The sequence below is a fragment of the Enoplosus armatus genome, chromosome 8 (genome assembly GCF_043641665.1).
Source record: "Enoplosus armatus isolate fEnoArm2 chromosome 8, fEnoArm2.hap1, whole genome shotgun sequence".
Classification (NCBI taxonomy): Eukaryota; Metazoa; Chordata; class Actinopteri; order Centrarchiformes; family Enoplosidae; genus Enoplosus; species Enoplosus armatus.
Genome location: NC_092187.1, coordinates 18965927 through 18985307, shown reverse-complemented (window position 1 = coordinate 18985307; position 19381 = coordinate 18965927). Strand labels below are relative to the sequence as shown.

General features: G+C 41.1%; 1 protein-coding gene across 1 annotated transcript in view; it reads left to right on the top strand.

The window, feature by feature from the left end:
* Window positions 1-19381, top strand: part of scube3 (signal peptide, CUB domain, EGF-like 3) — a 69105-nt gene continuing 49724 nt past the window's right edge. Inside the window, exons 1-2 of the mRNA XM_070910182.1 lie at window positions 1-100; window positions 15854-15976. Coding sequence (XP_070766283.1) covers window positions 1-100; window positions 15854-15976 — 223 coding nt within the window. The remainder of the gene's footprint in view (window positions 101-15853; window positions 15977-19381) is intronic.

Below are 19381 nucleotides of genomic sequence, written 5' to 3'. Positions count from 1 at the left end.
ATGTATATGCACGCTTTGATACGCGCAAGCCTTGGATTTGTAGGTTTCTGCCTGGTCGCCTTTGTCCAACAGTCAGCTTCAGGAAGTAAAACCACTCAAGGTAAGTTTTCACGTCAAAAATAGCTCTTCTTTTTTTTTTTACTCCTGATGGCTGGGAATGTGCTGTTTTTGCCAGACTGCTCGGTGCCTAATTAATAGTTAATTTGTTAGATGCTTTTGGAAAGCTGGTTATGATGACACTTCTCCAAATTGAGACCAGTTGTCTCAATAAATGGAACTTGAATTTATGTGTTAAAAGCAGAGTTTTTGGAAATGTAGAGGGCAAAAATGAAGTTTTTTTCAGAGACTTTGATCCACCAATTACTCCCTCTGTTGATTTTTGTTGTGTCAGTAAAATCCATTGCTTGTATTCATGCAGACTAGTTCAGGCAGAAAAGAAAGGAAACATAATGAGGCTTAAATTAAGTTTCACTGAGACAGTTGTCTTTGATCTTCAAACAGCATCAGCAGTGTGAACAGTTATGTTTCATAGCTAGTCCTGCAGGTAATTGTGGCGAGACTACCAGGAGGTATTTGTCACGGTCGAGACAAGTATTTGACACCGGCCTGTAACACACACATGGAGGGAGTCTCTGTCTGTCAGACACTGCAGCTACAGTACCGTCCTGCCCAGCTGGCTGCCCTCTTGCTCTCATGTCTTGTGAGAAATTATTCAGACCAGACAAGGGCAGCCTGAATCAAAAAGTCTGGCACCTTACAGGAAAGACACGGTGTTACGCACTCTGATCCACTCAGCCTTCTCCTCAAGGTTTTCATCACTTAATTTTCCCACAATACAAATGCCAAGCCGAGAGCTGCCAGAAAGTATTTGCATGCAAAGACACATCATGGTTTCTGTGTGAGTGTTGATTGTGGTTGGTGATGTTTCGCACACACAAAAAGACATCTCTCGGGCGGTCGACAAGGCAAAAAGAGAAAGGGGGTGGGTGACTATTTTGCATCCTGGGTGGTCTGCCCCCACTTGTGGGAAAACTCAATATTTACATTTTGCAATTAGAACTACTTTTTTCTCACTTTATTTTCCACAACATCGATTACACACTTCCTTGTAGCGTGGAATGCTGCTTTATGAGTGTCCGCCCGTAATGGCATGCACCTGTTTGTTGGTCACCAAGTGAGACGCCGCGGACGACCACTTGATAGGCTTCTCCTCTAGTTCCTGTTTATCAGCGCAAGGCGAGCAGCTCGGCAGTGACATATTATCTGTGTTTGGCTCCCGAAGTTATTTGTGAGCATATTTTGTGTCTAACTGAAAATAAATATTGTGTTTGATGTCGGTGGCAACTCATTGGCATTGGCAAGTCTGCATGCTGGGAACAATTTTGAAAACTGGAGAAACTGAGAGATGAACAATGACGCAAACAACAAAAAAAAAAAAAGAAGCACAATTTGTCAGCAATATTTATTCAACGCAGATGTTGCCAACAAGAGTCTTTGTCTTTCATCAATGTCAGTCTAATCATGGCACTGTGTCTCAGGCATCAGTCATTACTCTGGGAAGAAAAAAAGAGCGAAAGAGCAGTGGAATGAGGGAGGGAAGATTTGAGGATGTGGTGGAGAGAATGACAAAGAAGGGAAAAATGAGACCGGGGGAAACAGGAGAGATTAAGGGTGCAGCGACAGACGGTGAGAGAGGAGGTTTCTTAGTGAACGAGCAGCAACAAGCGAGGGGAAGAGAAGGGAAGGAAAGAGGGGAGACATAGACGTCATGGCAAATCACTTTCCCTCGAACAGAGTCGGGAGCTCTTCGTTAATGCAGCGGCACCAAGGCAACGGTTGGTGTGGGGCTGACATGCTGCTGTGGCTGGCTATGTTGGTGTAACCTCTGCTCCGGGGCCTGGGGGTCTAAAGACGCAGGGCTGCCTGAGCGGGGAGGAAGGCCAGATCCAGTCCCGGACACACTGTGGGAACCGAGCAGCCTTGGCAATATGAGGCCCAACTGACGGGGAGGCTTACCTAGAGATGCTGCCCGAGTCATCCGCTATGAGTAAGAAGGAAAGGAAGATGAAACCCCCCCCCCCCCCCCCCCCCAACACCACCACCACCACCCGCCCACCCCCAACACTCACTCACCCCTTTCCTTTTTCTTTTTCACCCAACTCTTGCTTTGTTTGCTTTGTCCTCGCTTCCTTTCCTTTGCACTTAATGAAGTAGCTGTGCTTTTTCTCTGTCAGCCATAAGCAACGACTGCATTACACCCACCGTGTCAGAAAGCTCGCTGTCAGCTCATGTGCTATTTATATATATTTTTGGCAACAAAAAAAAAAGATGTGCTCGACTCCCCTCTGCCTTCTCCCAGTCCTGTCCAACCCACTTTTGTTGCTTGATAGACGGCTGGATATGTTGCAGGTCTGTGGAAGCATGCAAGTGTCAGCATGTGTGTGTGTGTGTGTGTGTGTGCATACGTGTAATTGGGACAGTGAGAGAGTGTATGGGCTGTGTCTGGTAATTTGGACAGTTCTTTGAAACTGCATGTGAAGCCACATAAAAGAACCGTTTAAATGGGGCTTTTATTTCTGCCTATCCCTTTGGCCTTGAACTTCTTTCAAAAACAGCGTTTGCTGTTTAGCAGAAAGACGTGTGTGGGGGGGGGGGGGGCAGCGACTGTACCACTGTCTTCTATGAACATCATACACATTTTATTTAATTTATTATTCATCTTTAACATTTTGACACCACTTTTGGCGCGCCTCTTTCATCACCTTCACTCTCGCCTCTCAGGCTGTGTGGTTTCTGCGATGCCCCTGAGTCCTGACAAGCTCCTGCAGTGGTATTTGTTGAGCTGTTACACTTATCCCCTCAGAGACTCGATGTGCCTTAAAACAAGCAGACGCAAAAGTCCCTATTTGTCTGCCAAGGCACCGGAGTACAATTTTTTGGCAAAGTAATTTTTAACGGCTGGCGAATGGAAGATGTATTCAGGTCAGCTCTGGAAAAAAGACTTCTTCTGTCCTCAACAGGATGCTCTGTGACTTTGAGAAGTTAAGGACATTGCAGTTAACTAAAGTGACGTCACTTTTTAATTTCTCCTATCTGTTACTTCTCACTACGTAAGCCCAATTAAAACAGATGAGCTCCTAACCTGTGAATACCTTTTTTTCCCTGTAAACAAAAAGTACTCTCTGGTGATGATGAGAGCCGAGCTTGTCTCAGTCTGTCTCTGCAGCAGGCATGCAGTGTCGGGTAGCTGTGTTCTCGTTATGATCAGAGTGTCTGAGGCAGGTTGAGCCTCGGGGTAGCCCTCGGTCACTCGCTGATGAGTGGGTGGAGGGGATCAATCCAGCTTCACTTTACCACTCAGCAGACACTCGCAGAAAGCATCTGCCTGACAAGTGGTGCTCCAATACCACTGTACATGTTGTTACAGAGCAGCCGAGAGAGCAGAGAGATTATTATCTTGGCATTACTTGAGTGGTGAAAACACTTGATAACAATTCTGTCCAAGAGCAATGCGGTATGAATCATGAAAACGGCTTTGATCTGTGGGTGTGTTGTGAGGACGAGTGAATGTGTATGACTGCGATGAGTGATTTTAGACTGGATATTAATGATCGCACTTAGCAGGCAGAAGTGCTTTCACTTCCCAAAATGAGGCTCCATTATAGATAGAGGATCCTTTAAGCTTTATTGTGCCTATCTTTTTCTAATTCCCTGGCTTTCAGTGTGGCCAAAGCTGCAGCATGATACAAACATTTTAGTTTAGTTTGAGGGCAGGCAGGCTGCAGCTACGTACAGAGTGAGCACCATGTTTACAGACACATGTAAAAGTCGAAGCTGTCTGGCACAAGCTGTGACCCAAGGCGATTCAGTGGGCCTTCGTTCTGGACAGTTGCTCACTTTCATCCTTGCCGCTGGAATGTAAAACCAAGACATTTTCCTCTCTGAGTGTCAAAGATTCTGGCCTCAAGAAATCTGACTTCCCTGCTCATAAGTGTCCCTTCCAAATGATTAACATTTAATCAATCTATTTCCCCCTGGACATTTTTATTTTTTTATAATGAGCTGCATTTCTGCTAGAATGTCTTTTTTATTTTATTTTTTTTTTTTTTTTTAAGAAAATGAGAAATAGGTTATCATTCGACTCTGCTGCAAGTTTTACTGCTGCATTTGTATTTAGGAAATTAAGGAATTTATTAGCATCACATAAAGGGTTTCCAGGATTAATTTAAAGGAACAGTTCAGCTAGATGAGAATATTGATGCCACTCTCGTGCCTGTATGTTTAAATCTAAGGCTACAGCCAGCAGCTGGTTAGCTTAGCTTAGCACAAAGGCTGGAAACGAGGGGGAACAGCTAGCCTGGCTCTGTCAAATGGTTACAAAATACCCCTACCAGCACCACTAAAGCTCACTAATTAACACATTACATCTCATTTGTGTAATCCGTCCAGTGACTTCCTGGAGTCTCTGCTGGTTGCCTGGCAACTGCTGAGAGCCAAGAAATAGTCCAACAACAGTCCCCCCCCCCAACATGGTGAATTGTTGGTTGTACACTTTTTGTACGGATTAAACAAATAACCTATAAAGAGTTAAATAGTGCACTTTAGAGCCAGGCTAGCCGTTTCCAGTCTTGATGCTAATCTAAGCTAACCGGCTGCTGGCTGTAGGTTCATATTTAACAGATAAGAGAGTGGTATAATTCTTCTTATCTAACTTTCAAACGATAGAAAGCAAATAAGTGAAATTTCTCAAAATGTCAACCTTTTTTTTTTAAAGTCTCCTGGAAATGGTTGTTTCAGTGTGCATGTGTGTGTTTGTGGTCAGAGAACGATCATCCTGTCTGCTTCTCCTTCAGTTTGCCTCAAGTTATATTTGTTCAACAAGTCTCTCCCTCTCATCATCTGCATGCATATACTGAATGTTTTACACATTTTGTATGCAGTATGAATGTTTGGTCACAGCCAAACAAAAGTTTAACCTGTGGATGCAGATTTCTTGTTGCTCCCCAGGGGATCCCATCAGCTGTTGAGATCCCTCTGCCCTGGTACCTTTTCTCCTCCTTCCTCAAGCAGAAAATCACTTTATCAGCAGCTAGCGAGGCCCTTGTGACCACAGTTTGTCACCTCATTTGGAATGGTTGCAGGGCTGACAAAGCTGTGGATTTCATGTGCACCAGAGGAGAAAAAAAAGTAGTTTAAATCACCCAAACTTTCCTGAGAACTGCTTTGTATGCAACACCAGTGTCCAGTGTTAAAAAAAAAAAACATTCGACCCCTGGCACTCAGGAGTAAGGAGTGCAGAGCTTGTTTGGAGCTTGTTTATTTGTCAAGGCTTTAATCTGAACAATATGTTCCAAATGAGGCCTGTGATGCTTCTCTCAACTGTGGCATTGTGGTTAAAATTAGAAAACTCTCTCGTGCTCCCATCTCTTCCTCTCGTTCCCTCTCACCCTGTCAGTGGCCTTTGTTCTCTGTGCAGATGCGGCACTGCGCTGACAACATCCCTGTTGGTTTCGGGGGAGGATGGAGTCAGTGTTGACGGCACTCTGACCCCCCAGTCTTAAACTCACCTCTAGAGCCCCCTTCACAAGTGCTGATGGCTCGCTGAGGAGCCTCAGTGCCGTCCCTCGGTGCCGTCCCTCGGCCAGCTGCAGTGGCTCTTAGATCATTAATCCTCTAACCCCCCACTGCAGAGCCCACATTTGTTTTTCTGTTCCATTACTCACTGATTGGGGATACTGTGACTCAGGAGAAGATATCAGAGGGACTGTCATCTCAGCCGCTGTACTTTCTTAGGCCCACGGCTGACACTACACCATCCTTCCTGCTCTTTCTCCCTCTTCCCCGCTCCCTCCTGTGACCTCTTGGCTGAATAATGGGGCTGCGTCTCTCTTTGAGAGTTTGGGAAGGGGGGTCAGCGAGGGACGTCATTAGGCTGGTCTGCGGTGGTCAGCGTTGTCAGAGGGGGGTTGGGGGTCAGAGAGAGCCTTGTTTACAGACTGTGTGTGTTTACATTCCTGATGGTGAGCGCCAGCTTTAGAGACTGCTGGAAGTGAAAGGAAATGCTCTTATTCTGCTTAGTAATGGAAAAATCCAACCCAATACATCAAGGAATCCAGATGGAGAAAAAAAGTTATTTATTTGGTGGGTTCTGGCCAGTGCATTCTGGGTAGAAAGAGGGATGACTTCACTGATGAATTTGAGACTTCCTCAATGGACAGAGGCATGGGAAAAACCATATGACCCTCTGCAGTATTTAATCACCCCCGGTGAACTCCATTTATATATTTATTGCAGACTGTAATAGCTTAGACTGCTGATTAATGGCAAGTACTGGTTATTCATGGCTCTTTTAAAAAAAATAAAAAATTTACACCATCCATCATTTAGGGCTGCAGCTATAAAGATTATTTTTGTTATTGATTAATCTATTTACACGAATAATCAGTTCGTCATGTGCTCAGCAAAGTGCAAAAAATGGCCATCACAAGTTCCTAGAGCCCATTTTAACGTGCGACCAACAGTCCAAAAGATATTCAGGTTACTATCATAGAAGACTAAGAACACAAGAAAATATTCAAATTTGAGTACCTGGAGCCAGACAACTTTGGCATTTTCGATCATCAAAATTGTTGCAGATTAACTTTCAGTTGATCAATTTATCGATTAATCAACTAATCATTGCAGCTCTGCAGGCATTCAGTCCTTTTAGCATAATTTTCTGCAATGAACGCCTGATATACTGCAAGAAATGTAAGTCCTAAAAGAACAGGAAAGCTATTTATATGTTTAAAGTTTTCTTCTTGTGTATTGTTTCATATTGCTCTGTACTGATGAGGACGTGTGTAGTTGTTAATAGGAGTTAATAGGATACACACAATGACATGCATGTCCTGAGACTCAACAGACAGTGACATGCTTCACATCAACTAGTCTCTGTAAGTGGGTGTCTGTTGGTTTTTTATTTAAAAAAAATGTCAACACAGTTATATTTTTACAATCATATAAGCCTTTTTAGATTTGCCAGACATGAGATGGTGCTGCGCTGATTAATTACAGGGTGCACTTTGAATTTAGCCTATAATTCAGATGATGATACACAACCGAGTATTTTGGGAAAATGTGCAGCTAAAGACGATTTGAGGTGTTAATATGGAAAAAAAATGACAGGTAACGCTGCCATCTCTGTCATCTACCAAGGTTGTAATGTCCATACAACATTTTTTGTAGTTTTTAATAATAATAATAATCATAATAATCATAATGGCATCCAACTAGAGGTGAAATGATTAATCGATCAGTCGATTGACAGAAAATGTATACATTTTTCAAGCACTAAATTCCAAACTTTTGCTGGTTTTGCAAATGTGAGGACTTGATGCTTTTTTTCATCATACATGATAGTAAACTCAATATCTTTGGGTTTTGGACTGTTGGTTGAACAAAGCAAGACATCAACTGGGCTTTGCCAGAATATATTGGCCGTTTTTTTTAATTATTATTATTCAATAATGAAAATAATTGTAGGTTGCAGTCCTACAGCCAACTGTGGGCTGGATTATAACTCACATTGTCTGCTATGAAAATATGGTTTGAATGCAGGTCACCTGATCAATCGTCTCATTTCTGATTGATTGATTTAATGTGTTGTCAGTGGCAAATATTTCCCAGGAAAATCTGCCAAAAAGTTTTGCCTCAAATTTGCACTTGAAGGAAAAACCTGTCCGATTTTATGTTTTTTGCTCTGGCGTCCCCTTACGCTGTCTGATTGAAATACAGTCGTAGCAGTGATGGAGAGGCCATTAAACACTTGATACGTCTGTGTTTTATCTGTAAGTGTTTGCATGAAGTGATTGTGCTGTCTCGCAGCATTTAAATGAAGCATATATCCAGTCAGTTCCAGCTCGCTGAACTTCACATTTCTGAGCTTTAGTAGTTAATGCCTGCTTCACAGCTTACACAGAGAACCATTCACTTTATACCTCAGTTTGACAGGAAATAACTAAAAATATCACACTTGTGCTGTAATTGCTACGTTGCCATCTTTATAGTTGGTACTGTATCTGGTTAAAGCAAACCACCAATGAATGTAATTGCTGTGTGCAGAGGGGAGAGTGTCATGTCAGTTAGCTCTGGTTGTATAAATATAAGGTATACAGCTGGACTAAGTGCCACCCTTCCCGTATATAAAATATGCTGCATGAGGCCAAGAAGTCATTACCAGTGGAGGACACCACTGACGCCAAGACGGATGAAAAATCCCTTGAAAGGTACAAATGAATTTCTTGTCACTTCGGCTCCTAATGGGAAACGGTTACAAGTTATGCTCAATTATTCAGTGTGGCATGTATTAGACCTCCGACACTTAGTGTGTCATGTCAGCCTCTCTCTGCGCTCTCTTAGTATTACTCCATGATTCACTTAATTACTGTAATAAGTGTTTTTCTTCTGGAGGTGGTCCGGAGGTCTGTGAGTCACAGTCTGTTCAGGCCACACATGCTAAAGGAAAGGCACAGCACCAGATGCTCGGTCTATGATCAAAATCACAGGGAAGGTCCATTATTTATTCAGAGAGTTTGAGCCTGAGAAATGTTTTAGAAATGATGCAAGGTGAGTCCACTTGCTCTTAACTCTGCAGTCTCCAGGCTCAACGTTGTCACTGTCTGTTTCATTGGAAAGCACAAAGATCTTGTATGTGTTGGCTTGAGTAAGTTGAACTGTTGTAATGAAGACACCCCAAATGCACATCCATTATATTTCAGTGTTTGCGTAATAAAACGTTACAGAAGTACATTATTATTTGCGCAGAACGAGGACGCAGAAATATAAATTACAGTATTTTTCAAGAGAGTATGTCAAAATTTCAATAGTTTTACGTTTTCAAAAGTGAGAATTTGCTGATTATAGTGAAATAAATTAAATATTGTTAAACAAATTTAAAAAGAATCTTCAGAATATTTATAACAGAGGTCGAGATAACCTGACTTTAAGCCCTCTGGTATGGGTCAACCTTCAAAACCACTAAATCCTACATTTCCCACAATGCAGCTTGATAGCTCCTCATTTCATTCGATGAGTGAGGAGTGCATCTTTAAGGAAAACAAAGACACAACAAGGTTCATTACTGTCATTGTCGCATACAATTAATAGACAAATAACAGGCAATTAGTATATATGTATATGTATATATGTAATAAAAAGGAAGTCGTGCACTATTGAGTATAAACAAGGTAAAAGCATAGATTTGGACAAAATGTTAACATGACAGTGCTCTCCTTAAACTCAGCTTGCATGTTCTTGTTCATTTTCCCTTCGCCCTCAGATTAATCTGAGGCTGCATGGTTGGTGGACATAAGCAGGGAGGGACCCGGGGTTTTGAAGTTGTGATCACAGTTTCTGAAAGCACAGGATCAGTCAGTGGTCTTGATCCCTAAACATTTAGAGTGTGTGAAGGATGAGTGTAAATATCCCGAATGGAAGCAGTTGATATTTTTATTCACAACTTTTTAGAGGCTCGCTGGATGGCCAACAGAGTGTCCCTTCATTAGCTGAGGGGGATCTAGGCAAGAGAGCGGGGGGGAGATGCTAAATTTTGTGTTAATGTTGACGTCTGCATTTCATCAAAACCATTTTTTTACGGGGGGGGGGTTTGCGAGTCTGCTGCTCTGCACAACTTGAAAAGTCCACGACACTTTCACAGTGTGCTGTGATAATGTTGCGACAACCAGCCGTAGATCCTGTCCTCTCCACAACCTCGTCGCTGCCTCTCGAGGCCACCAGAGTAAAGACAAGAAACTCATCACATTATGTTAATGTGTACAATATGGACCACTGGATGTAGACACATTCAGTGTGCTCATTTTGATGTGATTTGTTGTACATACTACATTTTACTACAAGGTTCAAGCACAGTAGCAGCGTTATGGATATAAAGTGTCTTCTGCTTATTGGTACTTTGATATTTGAGCGTCACTGTGCAGACTGATGTATGTGCAGAGTTTGGCACTAGAAGTCTGCTGAGTTTCTCTGTGGGGGGATTTCTTTTAATTTGGAAAAGGAAGTTTGAATTTTCCTGCTGTAGTTCCACCGATCCCAAATCAATAGAGAGGAAATTAGCCACTTTTCCAGACCTGTTGCTTTACTGTTTGTGAGCGTTATATCACCGTATGGATCATTTACAGCAAATAGATTAAAGAGGTGTTACTGTCTGTTTCCATACAGTACAGCCATTCAGACTCTCTGCTGCTCTGTAGCTAAAGTAATTATCCTGACCTTAACCCCATCCTGCTCAACCACAACCCTAAGTATAGTGTAAGTGTGGTTCTAAGATGGATAATTACAATACTTGTTCCTTTGTAATTATATGCAGTATGACATACACTGTGATCCCAAGAACACCTTTTTATGGACTTGAACCCAGCACCCTTCCTCCTCTGCCGCGAGGAGCACTTGAAAATGAGGAATTTCATCTTAAAATGCTTTTGTCAAGAAAGAATGTCCCCTCTAATGTGTAACCGCGACTGTTCAAATGTCGCACCAAATCATTCTGTCAGGAAAACACAGCTGAATACTGCTCTCGCTGACTGAATGCTTCACTTGGTCCACATTTTTGACTTTTATTTTGAAGTTGGCTGCAGGCAGCGCGAGTAAAGCTACACCTATGGGTGTCCCAGCTCCACTCAGTCTATTTCTGTATCTGAAGGAAAGGTGATGGGCTGGAGGGGGGCAGGTTTGGGGCAAAGCAAACAGCAAGGGTCTCAACACTCAAAGTAAACATTACCCTATGTTTGAACTACACACCTTCAGACCTACAGTTCTCCCACACACTCGGGCTCTCCCCTCTGAGCCTTATTCCTGCTAACACCCCCTCGAGCCGGCCCAGCTAAATACACTGCTTATCCCAGGACCTTCCCATAAATCAGGGAGGAAAAGCACCTCTGACAAGGTCTCACCTCCACCGCCAGCAGCCCTTAGCCGGCAGCTCTGACTTACATGTGGGGACTACTTTGGAATAAATGGACTAATGGCTTTTCAGAGTAACTTTCCTAATAACCACCTCTCAGGACATAAGGATGTTTTATCCGGCAAATTGAATAAAATTATAATAATTCCCATTTATATGCTCACCTAGCCCTGCAATGCTCCTACCTCCACCCTCCAAAAAAGTCTGCTGAGTCAAGAGCATGTGGCGATGCGTTTAAGGATTTAGAAATTTGACACACACAAAGTTAAAAGTTTTATTGAGCATACAATAGAGCATGAAGTGAATCAGTTTCAGGGGAGAGAAAACTTGCTCTGTTATTGTACGACTTGGTTTCATCCAACAAAATCATTGAATCCAAGATTCTGAGAGAGTCAGTGGGTTTAAACACAGACTCAAGCTATTTGTGGCTTTAATATGCTCAAGTGCATTAACCAGAGGAGAGCTGCGACAGGAGCAGCATTCAACATGACACATTCCCTGGAGGAAACAGTTTAAACATCTGAGCATTGCCCAACATCTCTTTCTTCTTTGGTTTTGTTGTTTTGACTTTGTTTATTCATCCTTGTCTCGAAGCGCCGGCTTCATCCTCCGTTGCCTTAACTTGTTCCCAACAACTGTGATTCCTCAACACAAAAGAATGAAAGAAACTCTCAATGAAAAACAATCTTTTCATCTTGGGCATGAGTCAATTACCAGGGCAGCATTACTGAACACGCTGCATATTTTTTTCTCAGCTGCTCAGAGGATCGTCCTCTGGACTGAAGCGAAGGATGTATTGATTCTGACATGTTTATTTCCACTGCAGAGACCAACAAGACCGGCACATTTAGCTTTTGTTGTCCATGTGTCCGTTGGAACGCTCCCAGTAACTTTTATGGTTGGATTTTTCCAACAATGCACTGACGGACGTGGACTATTGTAGTTTGCGGGCCAGGATTTCTTTTCATTTTGTGCAGCTCACGCCAAAGGAAATGAGAATGTGGGAGTGTTAAGTGTTGATTTGACATAAATGTTTGATCATCACAAATTACTTGTTTCATCTTGTCCTGGTTGATTTCTTGATGTTGATAAATAGGTTTCTCACTGTAGACAAACAAATTATTTTTCAGATGTTCATATTCATTGTTCGTGAAGTGTTAGGTGGTGCTGTTACGGCACCATGATACAGAAGTACTACTTGCACAAAGATGTAGTTGTAGTGCAGATTTGCCGACTTTTAAAGACTAGAGGGAGATTTTTGAGGAGGAAGCAGCTTTTGCACAGTTGGTTACATAATTTCACCGGTTTAGGTGGTTTTACCAAACATAGAAGCTGTTTGTTCAAAGCCCTAAACGCATAGCAAGCTGCCTGTCTGTCATCATTTAAGATTTCACTGAAGTTATTATGTATACATGGCAGTTACATAACATTAGAGATCCTTACAGCCCAATATCTGGTGCCGCTCTTTTGTACTCAGCAGTTGCCTAAAGCAATAACAGCATCACACTGCTCTGGATGCAAATTTGACACGAGAAAAAAACAGTTGTGGTGAAAACAGAGATATATAATTGACAGTGTTTCTGCTCAATTTGTGTGTTTATGTTTTAATTTCTTCAGTCTGGAAATAAAATATCACAGCTACACAAGTTAACCTTTCACTGATGTGTCACGCTGTCAATCTGAATCGTAATTGCAGTTTCCGACTTCAGGCGTGTTTGAAAAGTGTGTGTGTGTTTGTGTGACCCTGAGAGTGTGTGCGTCTCAAAGTAAAAGAGTGAGAGTCGGCAATCTCGCAGACTGGAAAGATAAAGTGAACTGATGCTCCGGATGGGAACATTTATAAGAAGATGAAAAGAGGGATTCTTTGAGTTTCTGTCATGATGAATATTAATTACTACGGAGACTCGCACCAAGAAACCTGACAATAAGACAGATATTTTGTTGTGATTAATGCCTCCTGCATTGAAAAACACTTCAGGCCTCTGCTGCTCTTATCCTGGAAGACAGCCTGTAAGGAGACAGCACCCAGGCTGCACCTCAGGAGAATTCATATTGTTCTCACATAATATGAATCAATACAGGGCTCTGGGAGCTCCTGCATCACTAAATGGCTTTGTGGAAACTTAGCAAGAGAGGAGCCACGACTGTCCCAGGTGCTGTATTCCTTACTGAATGTCGCACAGAAACTAAAGTACAATACACAAACCTGACAAATAATTATAAGAATGATAGGACTGCTCCTAATCTGGTATCACTTTATTTGGTTTGTTGTTAAACCTATAAACCTGACTCAGACATTTTTTCATTCAGACATCTTTAGCAAAGCTAGCGTGGCTCTAGGGATGGTAATGTCCACCACCTTGGTCCAGATTGAAATATTTTAACTATCAGACGGATTAAGATAATTAAGATATTTGTACAGACATTGATGGTCCCCAGAGGAGGAATCTTGACTGTTGACTTTTCCTTTAGAGCCACCAGCAGGTTAACATTTTGTTTTTTAGTGAAATGTTTTGAAAGTTATTGGATGGACTTTGGTGAGCCATTAACCTTTCATCTAGCACCATCATCAGGTCAAAGTTTAATTAGCAAAATGTTAGCATGCTAAACTACACTACCTTATGTAACTTAAATCTCTCATTCAGCATTTCTTGAAAAGGTGTGTTCCTGGGGTTTTCTTTCCATACACTAAGACAAACTGGCATCCATTGGGTACTTTTTAGGTGTAATCTCTGCCGTCTAAAAACGTTTACACCGAAACGGCTCTTGTGTCGAGTTGCGACGTTTAACCTCCCACGTCTAGAGCTTATGGGAAATGATATTCAGCAAAGGCCACTACAAACGGAAATATTGAATAAACAACGATATTAGATATAGTTATTGGCCTCCTTTCAGACTTCAGTGTGATTTTGGAATGAGGGTTTTCTTACTTCTGGAACAAAACCTGGATGTTCCGGTTTCATTTCGGCTCTCAGTTGTCATCAACATGTTAGCATGCTGATATTAGTATTTAGCAGTAAGCACCTCTGTGGCCACGCTGCGCTGCTATCGGCTGTATAGACTCTTAATCTTGTTAAATCTAACCTTGATTCAAACACTTAATACTTTTCACACAATCATCAAGTGTCACTAGAACCTCTGCAAACGTTTTAGCGAAACTCACGTCATAGCAGGATGAGTATGAATACCAACTAAAGTCCAACAAAAGTCAGACCAGGTAGCTTTGTGCTCCTCCTGGAGTAATACCAGCATTAATAAACTGCTATTGTGATGTTTCCACTATGTTTGCCTAAAGGTGTTTAAAACCCTCGTAATGGGAGTATTAGGTTCAATTTTGTGATACAGATTTTCCAGTTTTGTGCATTCTGCGCTGTCACTGTCCTCCTTTCCACAGCAGACTTCATGTCCTCCAGGAATAGGCAGATATATGTTAAGCTCAGGGGTTTAGGTTGCAGGTCATTTCCCAGTGGGATCAGCAGGCTCCTGCAGAGGGCTTGTGATAAGAGTGGATATTGGAAGCTATGTAAACCTTGTTAAGCTGCCCTTCCCCTGTGTGCAGGGAGTAATCCTAAACACCTGGGCTAGTTAACTGGGATTTGGTGGGATTAGGGGCTCCATGAGGCAAACCTGATCATGCTTCTGGTTAAATCCATTTCCATTCTTATCTTTTCACATTCTCTCTTTTATAATTCAAACTCAATCCAGCGGTCACACAACAGTTACCTTTATACCGAGATATTTTATCTCTGCCCACATCTGCTCTTCAGGGCTATGAGAGCTAGTCAAGCTGAAATGGGATTCTTGAACATCCCGCTTTGATTGAAGTTCATACTGTACATTGCATTTTAAAAGCTGAAATGTGTGTTTTTTATCCCATTGAAGGCTGCTTGTATTGCTTTTTTGTCATTGTTCAAGATTTTATAGGTTTGGTTTTTAGCCATGCTAGCAGTGGCTCTAGGGATGTTGGTTGGTCCACCACTTTGGTCCAGATTGAAATATCTCAACAATTGTTGCATAGATTACCATGAAACAAATTTTTGTTTCATTTGAATATCTCAACAACTCTGGGATGGATTGCCAGTGAGTGAATCCTAATGACTTGTGGTCTCCTGACTTTTCCTCTAGTTGGTGAACATTATACCTTCTAAACATCTGCATGCTAGCATTGTCTTAGCATGCTGACGTTAGCATTTAGCTCTGTGCCTCACAGAGCCACTAACATGGCTGTAGTTTCTTAGTTTTCTTTTATTTATAGTCCAATGAAGGCTGTTAGCCTAAAGCCATTGTTCAAGACTTCATTGTTTTTCATGATTATTATTAGCATCATTATTATTATTGAATGTTTGCCTTTATTCAATAGCTGACAGCGGAGAGGTGAAGTGAAATGAGGGGAGAGAGAGATGGGGGATGACATCAAAGGTCCCTGGCCGGACCCGAGCAGTTGATGGTTGGCATCTTAACCGACCTTGGGTGCCCCAAGGCTGACCAATATTGTTTTAATCTTTTTTCTATTTGTTTTTCAGCCTCTTTTTCTTTTTCCACATGTCTTTTTTCAAAATTTCATGACTAATTTTTTAGAGACAAATGTCCAGTTGATCAGTTAAAGGTAAATTAGTGGGTATTTACTTGTAATTACAAAGAAAATGCTTTTGTGTTTTGAATTTTTGAACAAATGTTCTCAAAAAAACACCAATTTAACCAAGTTTAACCTCACAATTATGGCAATAGGATTTATATAACTGTTCTTTTTGTGTTTCTTTGTATTTGGTCAAATGTGGCACAATAAAGTACATGGAGTTTGACATGCCAAAAATCTGTATTTTGGGGCACAACTATGACAGCATCATCATGAAAGTTTCAGCTTCATCAACTCACCTCTTTCCTCCTTTCTAGATGTGGACGAGTGTGCAGAGGCGCTTGACAACTGCAGCATCGATGCCATCTGCCAGAACACCCTGAAGTCATACAAATGTCTCTGCAAGTCGGGCTATAAAGGGGATGGCAAACATTGTGAAGGTAAAAGTCTTGCTGGATTAATGTGCTCATTTTCACCTGTGGTTAGAGGCACAAACTTCTGTTCCCCACTCTGGGAGCATGGGGAGGATTTTACAGTACATTGAGGTAAAAGCCACATTTCTCATGTTGATTTGCGTTATCTCTCTGAACGTAAGCCCCTGGGCCAGTGACAGGGCTTGATAAGAGCTTCTGTCTCACTCAACATAACTCATTAGTTTCAAGACTCTCCTGAAGAGGGAGGAGAGGCGAGGGAGAGAGAGCGGCGGACGGAGGAAGGGGAAAGCCAGGTGCAGAGTGCTCCTTTGTGACAAGATGAAATGAAGCAGTAAATTTCCTACACATGTTAGAGGAGAGAATTAAGATAGCGGCTGAAATGGCAGTCAGAGGCCCTGCCAAGCAGTCAGGGATGTTTCCACAGCCAGAGGCAGGCCTCGTACACTGTCAGACACAAGTCTGTTTTTCTTGCCTTTTTCATTGTGCCCAAAGCCTCAGGATCATTATATCCCACAATTTTTATTGGTATTATTACAAAACCATATTTCACAATGTCATTTTTTTCCTTACTATTATTATTCTTTCATTTACTTGACCGAGTGTTTTTCATGGCCTGCTGCCTGTTGGTCATAAAAGTTTGCTTTTTTGAATCTATTGTAAAATATGTGCAAGGCGAGGTTTCCATTGAACTGAAGATTTGCTGACGGCTTCTCAAGGCTGATATACTGGTGAAATTCTAAATTTTGAAATTAAAAAACAACATTCTTGTGTTTTAGTAACATGGTGGTCAGATTTGAGGAGAATGCTGTCTGACTACCTGTTGAATGCAGCCTTGTACAAAAGGTACTGAGTGCAGTGCTACACCACGCTAGCACCCATTTATGTTTAAAAGAAGGCAGCAGAAAGACAGTGAAAAAGAAAAATATTCTCATGTGTCCATGCTTGTTTCTTGTTACCACCTAAACAGCTCGTCCACACTGCGTGTCTTTAAAGTCTATGGTTCAGATTTGAATTTGAGGTTTTAGTGATCACGGTTTGGTTCAATGTAACCTGTAGCAATAGCTGAGATTTTATGAGTCCGTATGAGTTGAAGTGCAAGCTTTCATCTTCAGGGGACGCTCCTGATTTGTCCTTCGCTCTTAAAGGATGGGTTCACAATTTTCCTCCTGTGTGTCTTTTTTTTGTTGTATAAAATTCCGTCTTTGTGTTTCTCTGAACAGCGTTTTGTTGTTGAGCTGCAGTGAAGGGTTAGTAACAAAAAGAAGGACTTTTGACAATGACAATGAACCCCAAAGTGACCACCTAAAACATACACAGGAGCTTTGAAGGTCATTTTAAAATCAGTTTCTCTCAATTAATTTTAATTTGAATAACTTTACGAATTTGATCTCCAATTGTTTTTCATACTGGCTTTTGTTATTATTTGTTTATTGCCTTTAAAAGATTTGCTATCTTTTTCTGCTTCAGAAAGAAATGATAATACATTTCTTTTTTTTTTAACTTTCTACTTTGTTTTCTTAACAAAAAAATATTGATAATGGGCTTGGGCTTGTGATTTAGGTTAGTGCACTGTGAAAACACCAGGGGCATCAATGGAAATAATTCAAGGACTTTATCTTTCTATCCTTGAAAAAGTCTGATTGTTTTGTGTTTTATTATATATTATAATCTTGTCAGTTAACCAAAATAAAAACGGTTATTATTGCATCTATTACATTCCAGCCTCAGAATTAAATCATGATTTGTTATATATATGTTTGTCTAAAAGACAACTCCACGTCTTGTAGCTATAAAGGGACAAAACTTTGGAGTTGACTCAGGAGGACGTGACGAGCATGGAATAAAAACAAATTTTAGGCTATTGGAGGAAAATCACTTTTGTGTTTATTATGTGGTGGGTGTTTCAGGTTTAGAGAGGAGTAGACAAGTGATGGGTGATTGTGTGCTGTGATCGGGGAATGACAGAGATGTGTGGGAAGTGGAGAAGCAGGGAGCAGGAGAGCGTTTCTGTGTTTCAGTCCCATCCCTCTGCTGTCAAGTCCAATTAAGCCCTGAGTGAGACAGCCTCAAAGAGGGGCTGAACGACCGGGATCATCGGCCCTAAATGGGCCAGTAAGTGCTGAGTGGAAGTGCGCTGTGTTCTCCATCCACCTTGACTGGGTCTCCTCAGTGCGGGCCCCTCAACCATCATCATAACCATAACAGACAACTCCACTCAGGCTGTCATATCAATCTGCAGTCTCTCTTTATCTTTCTGCCTCTGCTGTCTCATTTATGTGTCACATTTCTTCAGTTTTAGCTTCTAGAACTGATGAACTTAAAGTTTAGATCAATTTATCGGTCTGATGATTGATAATCGCCTTTTAATAAGTATATGCTATCAGTCAGCATGGAATAGTTTAATTTTCCATAACAACTGTATGTCCTTTTTACCTTTTAATTGTCCAAGTATGTGTTTTGTATAAATGGACATTTACGTAAGTGGTGGAAGAAGAAATTAGATCTTTTACTTCAGTACTTTTACTTAAGTAAAAAATTACTTCTTGTACCAATACAACAGTGTAGAAATACTCTGTTACAAGTACAAGTCCTGCATTCAAAATTGTACTTAAAAAAGTACAAAAATATTAGCATTAAAATATACTTAAAGTACAAAAAGTAAAAGTACTCATTATGCGGAATGGCCAAGAATAATGTATATTGTATTATTGTATTATAATTATTGATGCATGAATTTGTACATTGTACATGGTAAAGGTGGGGATCATTTTAACTACTATACTGCTGGGTAGCTTGTGAATTTCACCAAAGGATCAATAAAGTCTCATCTTTATCCATAATAACAAATCTTTATTTATTTGTTGATTTATACTTTGTATTATTAATCTGAATCTGCAAAGTAACTAGTAACTAAAGGTATCAAATAAATGTAGCGGAGTAAAAAGTACAATATTTGCCTCTGATAAGTATAAGTATAAACTAGTAGAAAATTGAAATACTAAATAGTAAAGTACCTCGTAACTTGTACTTGAGTAAATGTACTTACTTTCTACGCTGTGAGCTGCAAATGTCTCAACTGACGTAATGCTCTGAGTCTTGGTAGAAAGCTTTTAATACCCCGTACTGGAGGCCTTTACATCCTGCCAACAATAAAATTCCAAAGAGAAAAAGCAATGTCTTGGCATGAAACTGGTCAAATTTTAAGATAATAAATATGGAATAAAATCTTGGCTGTCAGTTTTGGGCTTTAAAACCAAAACAATATCAGCGAAGCTCTGGCATTTACCCAAGTTACATCAGTAACAGGTGAACCAACTAATTACTGCAGCTGTTGTCTCGTCCCTGTTTACCTCATAAGCGCTCTTATGAAAGTAGAGATGGAACAAAACAGATCATTTTAATTCTCTATAT